General features: G+C 63.4%; 1 protein-coding gene across 8 annotated transcripts in view; it reads left to right on the top strand.

The window, feature by feature from the left end:
- The window catches only part of CCDC187 (coiled-coil domain containing 187), a 41,699-nt gene that overhangs the window by 19,251 nt on the left and 10,255 nt on the right, over window positions 1-12,193 (top strand). For all 8 annotated transcript variants that reach the window (XM_045082714.1, XM_045082712.1, XM_045082709.1 and 5 more), the window contains 7 exons: window positions 1,784-1,896; window positions 5,984-6,048; window positions 6,292-6,405; window positions 7,371-7,504; window positions 7,615-7,706; window positions 10,318-10,403; window positions 11,195-11,385. In XM_045082714.1, coding sequence (XP_044938649.1) covers window positions 1,784-1,896; window positions 5,984-6,048; window positions 6,292-6,405; window positions 7,371-7,504; window positions 7,615-7,706; window positions 10,318-10,403; window positions 11,195-11,385 — 795 coding nt within the window. The remainder of the gene's footprint in view (window positions 1-1,783; window positions 1,897-5,983; window positions 6,049-6,291; window positions 6,406-7,370; window positions 7,505-7,614; window positions 7,707-10,317; window positions 10,404-11,194; window positions 11,386-12,193) is intronic.

Here is a 12,193-nt window from a genome sequence, read left to right as displayed (position 1 = left end):
GGTGAGGCTGCCGGCCCCCGCTCTCCAAGGGCCCGTCCACCCCAGCGTCTCTGGAAGGAAGTGTGGGGGAGGGCACGCCCCGGCTGTGTGCGGCCCCCCACAGGCCTTCCTGCACCTTGGGACTGTGCTGTCAGACCCCTGTGAGATGTGTCCTCATTCCCACTTTATGGACAGCAACACTGAGGCCCAGAGAGACCCAGTGACATGGCCAGGATCCCACAGCTCATGGGAGGCTGGACCCCAGCATCCACGGTTCTCCCACTGCGCCCATTCCCGAGTCTGGACTCACACTGGGCCCTGAGAGCTCGTCAGACGTGCAGAGTCCCTGGCCCACCCTGCCCCCACCCCCTGGCCCTCCTGAACCTGGTACACGAGTCCTGCAAGGGATCGTCTGAGAACCCCTGTCCTGGGAAGTCTAGGCCCGAGGTCACCGAGGCCCGCGGGCCCCTGGCTGTCTGAGGGTAAAGCCGCATGGGCAGTCAGCCATGGTCAGCACCAGGCTCATCAACACGCAGCGGGGCTGGGTCATGTCCCCAGAGGCAGGGACTATGTGGCCAGCAAAGCCCACGTGTTTGCTGTGTGTCCCTTTATGGGGCGTGTCTGCCGACCCTAGCTGGTCAGCCGATGGCCTCCTGGGCATCCCCTTCAAGGAGAGCCGCTGGGTAGCCCTGCAGGGACGTGTCCCCTCCTGTCCCCTCATGGTCACATGCTCCTGCAGCAGCCCCTGCCCCATCCTGGTCTTCCTGGATTCAGCCCCCTGCTCTTCCCATCGCCTCCCCTGGGCTGCTCCCTCGCCAGGAGCCTCTTCCCAGCCGCCTCCCCTGCAAGGCCATGGTCTGCAGGGGCAGGGGCCATGGGAGGAGGGCCTTGCCCGCCACCCCCACCCATCTCCAGCGGTCCCGAGTCGCTGTGTGCCTGGGAGAAACAGGAAGTGAGGCAGGGCTGTGTGTACGGCAGATGCCAGCACCCTGTTCCCACGGTCATTTCGGGACACAGCGGCTCTCCTGGCCTGCCGCTTTCTCTGGAAAGGCCCCCCTCACGCCTCCCTCCTAATCCTGTTAGTGACATGTGCTGGCCAGGCTCAGGGCAGGGGGTGAGGGTGGCCTACGTGGGGGCCGGTCTCCGAGTCCAGCCGGCCGGGTGTGACCCCTGTGTCCTCAGACACCTGGCTGGCTCAGGCTCCCTCCGTGGGATGCGGCAGCATTTCGGGCCATGAGCAGGGAGTGGTGAGGGTTAGGGCTAGTGTGTCTGTCTGCCCTGCTCTGCTCTGGGCCTGGAGGACAATACCCCTGCAGATGGTAGAAGGGACGAGAGACGAAGAGCGTGCCCTGTGCCCCTCATCCCCCGAGTGGCTGTCTCCCCACGAAGAGCGTGGCATGGGAGGAGACCCAGAGCAGGCCCGGGCTTCCAGGCGGAGGGCACTCCGGTCCCGCACAGTGCCTAGCAGTGACAGTGGAAGCCGGGCCTCAGCTGTCTGAGCTCCCGAGGGCTACTGGTCCCCGGAGTCCCAGTGCCCCCTGCTGCTGCTCACAGATGACGCCCCCCCGGCTGGGGGACACTGCTGGCTCAGCACCTAAGGGTGTCACCTGCTCACTGATGCCCTCCCATTCCTCTGGTCACAGGCCCATTCCCCTTAGGCTTCAGCTCTGGACACAGTGGGTCTATGAGCTGCTTTGTTTAGGCCGAGGGAACCCGGGTCACTGCCCCCCAGGCCCCCAGCTGCCTCGTACCGTGTGGGTGTTCCCTCCCGACTCTACTCATGTGCGTGTCTGTGTGCCCCCAGCTCCCTTGGGGTGCCAGCCGTGCTGGACCCCACCTGTGGCTCCCTGCAGCTGGAGGACGTGTCGGCGGCCAGAGGGGCAGGCTTGCTCACGCCCTGGACCGTGCGAGGCTGCGGTAAGGGCGAGCCCGCGGACAGGCCCTGGGCTGGCTGGTCGGGTGGCCGGGGAGGTCCGCCGGGGACCCCCTCCACTGCCTGATGCTCTGGTGCGTTCCTATGGGTTAGAGAGATCCTTTTCTACGTGGAGGGCGTCCACGCATCAGTATTAAAGTTTTCTGGAGGCTTTCGGGACCCAGCTGCGTGCCGTGTGCTCTTGCCACGCTTCTGTCGTGACCAACACCTGCTTCATCGAGGGTCCACTAAGGGCCCCGCTCCCGGGCCACCTCCTCTGAGCATCCGCGGGCCCAGGTTTCTCTGCCTTTCCTTTTGCTTCTGAAGGGTGTTGTCCTGGGTTTCAGGAGACTGGCAGGGGACCACGGGGCTGGTGCAGAGCCGGGGTGCAGGGGTGCGTGGGGCGGTGCCCTGCCTGGAGTGCTGAGTGGCCTGGATGGGCTGGGGGGTGCTCCTGGCACAGCGGCTGGGGACGCATGTAGAAAGCAGCCTGTTGTGGGAGGAGGGGTCCTGCCATTCCTGTCTCGTGGTCAGTCTCCCCCACCTCCCTTGCCCGGGGGACTCCCAGCCTGTGGGGTTGGCGTTGGGGAGCGTCACGCCTGGCCCTCCGTCTCCCCATCTCCTGAGGCCCCAGGAGCCTTCGCAGCCTTCTAATTCACTTGTTTGTTCCTCCCTCTGCTCTTCCAACTTGTGCCCACTGAGCCCCTGCTGTGCCCGACGCCAGCCGGTGATCTGGCCCTGCCCTGGAGGCACCTGCTTTTAGTGGGGCTGGGCGTCGGGAGACGCTCGAGTGAGGGCACACAGCATGTCAGATTCTGAGCGATAAGTGACAAGGATGAGTGACTGGCTTCCCGGCAGAGATTTCCACCCTGTTTCCAGTCCTAGAAAGTGTGGCCCAGAGAGGGGCAGTGAGGGGCCCAGGGACACCCAGGGAGGAGCCGGGATTAGGGCTTGGACGCAGGCGTCCACACCGCCCGTCCCTGCTGCCCGTCTGGAAGGTTGGCTGAGCGGGGGGTCGGGTAATGGTGGCTGGCTGTTGTGAGAGTCAAGGTGATTCCTAGTGGCCTGGGGGTGACTGCTTCCCGGCCAAGATCCTGCAAGGGGGTGAGGCTCTGGCCTTCCCTCCGGCGGGGGCAGCCTGCTTCCTCGCCCCCAGCCCCGTCCGCCACGCCCGCAGGGCCAAGCAGCAGGAGTGGCTTCTTCCTCTTGGGAGGGGCATCCACGGTGGGGGCCACGGTCCCCAGAGACCCCCTGAGAGGCCCCGGCAGGAGTGAGCTCTCCAGTCCCTGCACCAAGGTTGGGGTGAGGACCCAGGAGGCTCTGGCTTCGGTGGCTTCAGGGGACAGTGGGGACGGCCCCCGGGCCTGACCGCACCTCCACACCTGGGCCCTGGCTGCCAGGAACCTGGCGCAGCTGTGTGTTCCTGAAAGCTAGGGGGGCACAGGTGGCCCTTTCTCTCAACCGTCAAATGGGGTGACGAGAAGCTCAGAGTTGAGCAGAAAGCCCGAGACCCTGAGGACAACCACTGCGGGGCTCTGAGCTTCCACTGCTGCTGGTTAGCAGTGCCCTGTCACTCCGGCCCTTCTGAGGGCACCTGGCGCACGTGCACCCCCCGACTCGCGCTCCCTGCGCCGAATCTGCCTTCGTGGGGGGGTCAACATCAGCGGGGAGCGGGCAGCCCTGCCTCGAGCCATGGGGAGGGGCATGAGAGCGGAGAAGGGGACCGTCTCCGCACCCCAGTGGGAAAACCATCCGGCACCGGCTGCAAGGACACCCACCACCGGGGTGTGAGCCGCCCCGCGGACTCATTCGGGGGCAGTGGTCAGGGGCTCGGTCACTGGCAAGGACGGGCCTTCCTTCAGAGCAGCCCCTCTCCGCAGGTGCCTCTCCACTAGGCGAGGGGCCAGGCTGACTTAGAGGGCCCCATGCCACCTGCCATGGGGCCTCGGGGTCCCCAGGGCTCCCATCCACACCTGCCGTGCTTCCAGAAAAAGGAGACAGGCAGAGCTGTCCCTGCTCTGGGACACGTCCGTGAACAGCCTTCCGGGAGCCTCGCAGTCTGGTCTGGGAGGAGCTGTCGGCCAGGGCCCTGGCAGCTTCCACCAGTGGAACCTGAGGCCAGGTGTCAGGCTGTCCAGAAAAGCCTGCTCCTCTCCCTGGCCCCACCTCCAGACTGCCTCTCCAGGAGGCAGGGAGCAGGATGGAAGACAGGTGGAGGCTCACCCCAGCTTCTCGCTCCCTCCCACGTCGCTCCTTACACTGACCGTGGGGCAGGGCCTGTCTCTCTGTGCACAGACTGAAATTCTCCCGCAGGATCTCTTTACCCTGAGGCTACAGGCTGCCCCCAAGACTCACTTGAAATCTGAGCTGCCTGCATCTGGAGTGGCTGAGAGCAGGATCTCAGGTAGCCAGAGACCAAGCAGCGAGCACACCAGAGCGCATGTGCCCGGCTTGCGTGCGACACCTCCTCCAGGAAGCCTCCCAGACGACACTTGGGCTGCGCCAGGTCCTACCGCTCCCTCAGTCAGAGCTTGTGGGCCGTGAACACTTGACGGTCTGAGACCACGTTATCTGGCGGAACCCTCTGGAAGGAGGAGAGTGTTCTAGATTCTGAGAGATCCAGTATGGTAGCCATCAGCCACATTGGCTGTCTAGCTGGGATACGGGGCCAGTGTGGCCGAAGCATGGCATGTTGGGTTTTAGTTCCTTTTCACTTAAGTGTAAATGGCACGTGTGGTGGCCAGTAGCCCGGGCCGGAGACCAGGAGACGTCAGCTCCTGGGCCAGTGGTGCTCCCTCTCGGGGCATGGTATCCTGTCAGCTCCCTTCCAGCTTCGGGCCTGATTCCCTGAGCCGAGCCTCACAAGTGGGGACACGCTTGTCATGACACACCTGCTGTGGGGACAACCGGCTTTCGCCCAGGTCACGGCTGAGAGCTCAGGGCCACGGAGCCCGTGTCTGCCTGGTGACCAGGGGGTGCTGACGCGGTGTGGCCCTCCCTGGAACTGTGAGCCTGCTGGGTGCCTGCAGGGTGGTCGGGCCTGGGGGTCCCGAGCATCTTCTTCTCTGCCTCCAGCTTCTCCCAGTGGCCACAAAACAAAAGCAAGAGAGGATATTTCCTTCTTGAGGGAACTTGAGCTCAAAAGAGACTTCAAGCCGTTCTCCCCAGTGGGTCTCCGTTCCCCGTGGAGGCCAGCAGGGAGGGAAGGGGGACCCCACGCTCAGCACCCATTAGATGGCCTGAGCCCCTGCTTCTCCCCTGCTTTGTGCTTCAGAGTTTTCTCAGAGCTGTGCAAATGCCCTGGGGCTGGTTTCACTGCAGTCCACAGCCCCTCCATCCATGGAAAGCTGGGCCACTCTGCTCTCTCTGGAGCAGGAGAACAGTCTGGGGGACGACTTTCTCTCTGTACCCTGGCCAGTGATGGCAATGGTCATCCAGGAGGCACCAGTAGAGCCTAAGCCCTGGGAGTGAGCCCGCACGCCTTCCTCTGCCCGCTCCCACCAGGCACAGGCCCAGAAGACAGAAGATGGGCTGAGGAGGGAGCAGCGACCACCCCTCTGACCATGGAGTCGCCCTAGAGTCAGCCAGCCACCCAGGAGCCAGGAGCACCAACGGTGTGCAGAGCCCGAGCCGAAGCCCCCCACTGCCCTTAGGGACTGTCGCCCTGGCCGGGGAGGCGGAGGTTCCCGTGCTCATTCTCCAGAGCAAGCCCAGACATCTCAGGGACGCCTGGGGACCGACAAGCTGAGGCTCGGTCATCTCGCTGCCCGGGAGGCCGGCGTGTTCCCGCCGAGGGGCTGAAGGGCTGGCGATGTGTCCCAGGTTCCCCAGGGCAGGCAGGATGAGCCAAGGTCTGTGTGCGTGGCTCCCGCTGTCTGCGGACTCGGGCACGCCTCCCGGGAGAGTGTGGCCGAGGAGGTTCGGGCGGCAGGAGCCCCAAGCAGAGGCGGAGTCGTCTCAGCAGCCGGCTGCCTCCCCCTGCCCCTGGCTGCAGGGGCAGTCCCCGGGGGTTGTGCTGGGAGTTGGGCGCCTGCCCTCCTGCGGGCAGAGGGCAGAGGCCGCTCAGCTGCCCCTTCTCTGTGGCTTCCGCAGGTCAGCACTCCAGGCACCTTGCCAACATCCCCTGGAAGTCCCTGAGCTCCCTCAGGTCCCTGCAGGTGTGTCCTGCCCCCACCCTGTCGGGCTGATGACAGCTGCGTCCCCCGGGAGGCCCGCCTCGGTGGGGCTGGGAGTTACTCTCGTCCCCCTGAGGCTGAGCAGAGAGGCTGAGTGGGGGGTTTCTGGGAGCGTCCCTCAGGGAAGTGTGGCACCACCTCCCTCTGGGGCTTAGGGCTTGGGGGCAGCCATGGGGGCAGCACTGTGGGGCCCCCCAGGAATCGAGGCTCGGGCCCTCCCTGCAGCTGGACCAGGAGAAGCCAGAGCAGGGGCTGGCGCTTCTGCGGCAGCGGGCGGAGCTGGAGGTCTGGGAGACGCAGAAAGCCCTGGACCAGCTGCTCTTCAAGCACCAGTTGGAGGTCAGTTGGCCCGCGGGCTCGAGGGGTCTCCACGGGCATGGTCCACTCCCTGCCACGGAGCAATGCCACCCCGCCTGCCCCAACTCCAAGCCCGGGGCCCCCCCAGATGGATTCGGCTCTGGGGCTGCATGCAGGCCACCTGCCCTTGTGGGAGGGTGCGGCCACAGTGTCACCTAAACCACGGGCCCACGATGCCCGGAGGATGACAGCATGGCTGCCTGCCAGCAGCCAGCTCCGTGGGCCACACACAGACGCTCAGTTTAAAGCATACACAGGACGTTTCGGCCCACGACTAACCCAGGGGCTCCTGGCTGAGGGCACTGATGACCACCTGAGCCACTGTCCTGGGCGTGTTGGCACCCACCCGAGTCTTGGGCCCTCTGCTGAGGGCCTCGGGAGCTGAAGACGTGTGCAGGACACACAGCCCTGGCAGGTCTTCTGGGAGGGCCAGGGGCCCCACATCTCCAAACCACCTCTGCCCAGCCCCCTGCGCGTGCTGGTCCGGGTGGTACAGATGCCCCCCACCCCCTGCCCTGGGAGTGACATCTGGGATCTCCTTGGATGTGACCAACCTTCTCTGTGGCTTTGGTTGGGGACTATTGGGATGTACTCACAGTGCAGTTGGGGAGGCATTAGCAGGAGGGTACCTGAGCCCGGGGGACTGTGTGTAACCACATACACGCATGTGCCTGTGTGTGCGGGTACCATACACACGCGCCCCCGGGTTCCAGCTCAATCCTTCCCCTGGCTGCAGCTGGGGCACAGGGCTGTGGCTCCCCGGCTGTCTGAGCCCCAGCTCTGGCCTTACTCTGTGTCTGCTCGGCCCCTGCCGCCTTCCCCCAGCCTGCCACGTCCAGCCCTGTCTGGAGGGAAGGGGCTGCCTATCAACCCCACGTGGAGGACGGATGAAGGAGGCCTCTGAGGTCGGGGCCTCCACGACACACTCTGCCTTCCTATTCTTGCAGCGTCTGATGGAGAAACACTCCCCCCAGGCCAGGCCAGACCCGGCTTTGGCTTCTGCTTCGGAGCAGGAACGGCCACAGGTGTGTCGAGTCCTGGAGCCCACCACCTCTCCGAGCACCGAGACCGCCAGTCCCAGGTGGGGCCCCGGGTGGAGCTGGCCACAGCCTCCTGACGTAGCAGAGGCCAGGCCGGCAGGGTGAAACGGGCGCAGGCGGCTGGTACCATCTCCAGCACTTTCCCCCACAGATCACAACCAGCCAGGGGCAGAGACGCTGCCACATCCTCCCAGGGTCCCCAGGAAGGACAGCAGAGACAGGAGGACAAGTCCACTTCTGCAGGTGAGTCCTCGAAACATGCACGCAGCAGGTGCCTGACCCCGTGCCTGGGGCAGGCAGAGCCCCCGCCCGAGGGCTCTCCCGGGGCTTCCCCTTCCCTTTCCCGGGCGACACCTGCCTTACACAGTTCAGGACCTCCACGAGTCTCCTTCATTGTTGGAAACACTCTGTCCCCTCTGAAGGTGTCTGCACACTCCCATTTCCCATGCTGGCTCCGGCTGGTGTAGATGGGATTCTGTCTCTGGCTTCACTCTGCCTGGACGTCCGTTCGCGTGGATGGCGCCGGTGACAGTCTTTTTGTCTTCATAAACCCTAAGGACAAACTCCTTTCATCTTTGCCCAACGTAGACGTCCAGGTGGATGTTATTCCTCGCAGCTGACACGCTGCCCGGTCCTCCAGTTGCCGTGTTGGCAACGAGAAAGCTGGGTCAGGCTTTCTGGGGTCAGGCTCTTCTCCCACGCAGGAGGCGCCTTTCATCTCCGTCTGCCTCTCCTGCTTTCTCTTCGTTACGGGCTATGACGGGTTCGGGTGAAGCTTCTCGGTCTCTTGTGCTCGGGGCGTGTTGTGAACTTGTACCTGCAGGAGTGCTGTACTCGTTTTGTTCCGGACTGTCCAGCCGCACTCCCGTGTCCTCACCTCGCCTCCACTCACCTGGGCGTTTTGCCACCTTCGGTTCTTTCTGTGTGCTTGCTTTTTTCTTTTTTCCTTCTGTGTTTCCTTCCGGAGAGTTCCGACTGCTGTGTCTTCAAGTTCATCCCTCCTTTCCTCTGCGGGGTCCGATCTGTCACTAATCCCACTCCGCGTCTTTTTCTTCTCATGCATTTGGGCTTCGTCTCTAAAAGTTCCATCTGGACACTTTTTTATATCCCTGATTCTACTTGACTCTTTGAACATAGGGAATGCAGTTATAAATGCTTCTAAAGTCCTCCTCCGGCTCATTCTACCCTCGAGTTCTGTCTCAGCCGACGGAGCACTCTCGTCATGGGCCGTGCTTTCTTGCTTCTTCACATGCCTGTTGGACACTTCGCATTTTACCCTGTTGGGAGCTACAGTTGTGTGCTGCCACACACGGTTGTGAGCTTTGTTCTGGAATGCAGTCCCTTGGACGCAGTCAGATCCTTCCAGGTGTCGCCCCGATAATTGCCAGGAGGCTGTGAGGCAGGGTTCCGTCTGCGACCAAGGCAGAAACTTCTGTGAACTCTGCCCTAAGACCCCTGGATCATGAGGTTCTCCAGTCTGGCTAGTGGAGACACGTGCGATCTAGGCCATCTGCTCCTTCCCGTGCTTCTCTCCCCAGCATGGGTAACCTCCTCATATGGTTCCCACCGAAGGCTCGTGGGAAACACTCCAAATCTCCAGGTTCTCCCTCTGTGGCTCTCTCCTCTCTGGTCCTTCTTTCGTGAGTTTTAGCTGCCTGGGTCTCTCCAGATTTCCAGCTCCATCTCCTCTCCTCTCGAGGTCCACAAGGCTCTGCCTCAGTTTCCCCTCCGTACACTGCAGCCTAGAAACATTCTCAAGGCAGTAAGCTGCAACAATCAGAGGTCTCACCCATTGTCTGTCTCTCAGGGATCACTCGTGCTTTTTTTTTTTAATTATTTAATTTGACAGACAGAGATCACAAGTAGGCAGAGAGGCAGGCGGGGGGGGGGGGGAGCAGGCTCCCCACTGAGCAGAGAGCCCTATGTGGGGCTTGATCTCAGGACCCTGAGATCATGACCTGAGCCGAAGGCAGAGGCTCAACACTCTGAGCCACCCAGGCGCCCCTCACTCGTGCTTTATTGCCTGATGTCCGGTGTCTGGAAAATTGTTCTTTCGTATGTGTGTGTGAACATTTATGTATGTGTACTTGCATATACATATGTCACTTTTTTGTTTTATTGTATTTTAAAGTTCTATTTAGTGGGACGATAAATCACAATCCAATCCCTTTTGCTCTCTTGGTGGGAAACACAAGTCCTCAGACGAACATTTTAAAACCATAAAGTCCTGGGGCGCCTGGGTGGCTCAGTGGGTTAAGCCGCTGCCTTCGGCTCAGGTCATGATCTCAGGGTCCTGGGATCGAGTCCCGCATCGGGCTCTCTGCTCAGCAGGGAGCCTGCTTCCTCCTCTCTCTCTCTCTGCCTGCCTCTCCGACTACTTGTGATTTCTCTCTGTCAAATAATAAATAAAATCTTTAAAAAAAAAAATAAAAAAAAAAAATAAAACCATAAAGTCCTTTCTGCACCCAGCCAGCGCCGAGGGACAGCTAGCAGTGCTTGGCGGTAAGAGCCGCTCAGGCTCAGATTTGGGCGCTCTCACCCCACCTGCTTGGTGCTGGACCTCAGACGGGTCACACTCTGTCCTGGGGCCTCAGTCTCTCCCTCTGTGAAACTGAAGCTGCAGAACTAAGTCCTCCCTGAGGCCCCTCTACCTTGGGTCCGGTCTTTTGTACATCAGTGGGTTCACATACAACCTCACGTTGGGACAGAGATGGTTAAATTCTCCTGCTGTGAAGCTGTGTGTGTGTGGGGGGGGGTACTAAACTACCCCAGACATCCTACTTGAGAGGCCCTCCTGGAGAAAAGGGCCCTGGAACCCCTGCATGACCAAACACGGTGTGCTTTCTGTCCTCAGAGCCCAGACAGGCAGTGAGAGCAGACCAAGCTCCCTACCAGCGGCCCCGGGCCAGGCTGGACCCTCGGGTCAGCCCCACCCACCAGGTACAGGGAGCCTTGTGCTGGGGAGGGGTTCAGGGGAGGCACTGGCAGCAGCGGGGGAGGAGCAGAGGGGGAGGGAGAAGCAGGCTCCCTGCTGAGCAAGGAGCCCATGTGGGGCTGGACCCCAGGATGCTGGGATCACCATCCCAGCCAAGGGCAGACACTTCACTGAGCACCCCCAGGAGCCTCTGGCAGCAGCTTTTTGACTCAGATCCTCCGGCTGACTGCCTGGAGCCATTAGGCACTGAGGCCCACCTCGCCTAGAGCCTGCACCCAGGGTGTCTCCTCTGCAGATTCTGGGCTGGGGGAGGCAGTCCCCGGCACCAGCGTCACCCACCCTTCCAACTGACATCCACCCAGGCCCCGTCGTGCCTGAGGCGGTAGGTGAGAGCAGGCATTTCGACAAAGTGCTTCAGGCAGGGCTGGTCCCCACCTTTCAGGCCGCACATTTCAGGGCAGGTGGCCCAGTCTTTCCCTGACCCTCTTGGGCACTAAGAGTGCTCAGCCTGGATCAGGGCTGGGGAGGAGCCCCAGACGATAAGTACCCCGCCCTGCCCTTGGGCGCTCACAGTCGCGAAGGGGGTACTCCGCCTCAGGAAAGGAGGCACGAAAGGGCGCCGAAAGGGCGCCGGGGGTTGTGGGGGTGGGGGGGGTTGAGGGTTGGTGGCAGCTGGGAGGAGTAAGGGGGCAGTCCGGGAGGGCTTCTTGGAGGCGGTGCCCTCCCCTGGGCGGGGCAACGCTCCCACCCAGCGAGGCTGGTCCCGGAGTGGCCTGCTCGGTCTGCCCCACCACAGTGGAGCCTGGCGGGGCCCTGGAAAGCCAACATCGCGGGAAGCCCCGGCCACTTCACGCTCCAGATGCTCGAGCTGAGCCTGCGGGAGGAGGAGCTGCGGGCGCAGCACCAGACCGCGCTGCTGCGCCTGCGCGAGAAAGCGCTGGAGGAAAGGATGCGCGCTGAGCTGGCCTGGTTGGAGCAGCAGCGAGGGTGAGCGCATGCGCAGTCCCTCCCCCACCGCTCGGGCCCGCCTCCCGACGCCGGGCCCCGCACCGCCCCCCGCGGGCCCCGCCCCCGAGCCGCGGGCCTGACCGCGTGGCTGGGGTGCAGACTGCGCCAGTCCCGGTCGTGAGGGTGTTCGCGGGAGGTCAGCGAAGCCCGTGAGGCGCCGGGAACAAACGCCCGAACCCGCCTGCGGTGCCGCCTCCCCCGGGAGCCGCGGCCGGTCCTGCCGTCGAGTCGAGCGGCGCTCCCGGCTGCTGACGGCGTTCGGACACGCGCCCCGGCCCGAGAACCTTCCCGCGCCCCCCTACGCCGCCGGCCGCAGGGCCGCGCCCCGCTCCGCACACCCCTGCAGCGGGCGGCCGGGCCTCGAGCCGCCTCCCGCCGTGCGCCCTCACCCCGAGCTGGCAGGGAGACGCCTGCAGAGCAGATGCCTGCGGGTGGGCCGTGTCCGTGAGGACGGACGCCCTGAATCCGCTGTCCGCTGGCCAGGCCATGTCCCTGACGACGGACGCCCCAATGCCGCCGTCCCTCAGGACGGACGCACCAATACCGACGCATGTTCCCTCTTTGGCTTCCAAAAAGTACACCCCAGTGAAGGGCTTCCCAGGCTGTGGTTCCACGACGTGCCCCTCCCCAAAGGACCCTCTGGGCGGCGGGAGCTCCAGGGTGCAAGGGCATGAAGCGTAGGTGGGAAGAGTGACAGCCTGGGCTGGGCCCCCAGGTCCCCTGGGTTCCCCCAGCCTGTCAGAGCCATGGGCAGGGGCCATCCCGGGTCCACCTGACTGGCCAGGGC

This window comes from Mustela putorius, unplaced genomic scaffold, assembly GCF_011764305.1.
Source record: "Mustela putorius furo isolate JIRA1106 unplaced genomic scaffold, ASM1176430v1.1 tig00000596_pilon_pilon_pilon, whole genome shotgun sequence".
Lineage (NCBI taxonomy): Eukaryota > Metazoa > Chordata > Mammalia > Carnivora > Mustelidae > Mustela > Mustela putorius.
This window is presented reverse-complemented; position numbering and strand designations above follow the sequence as displayed.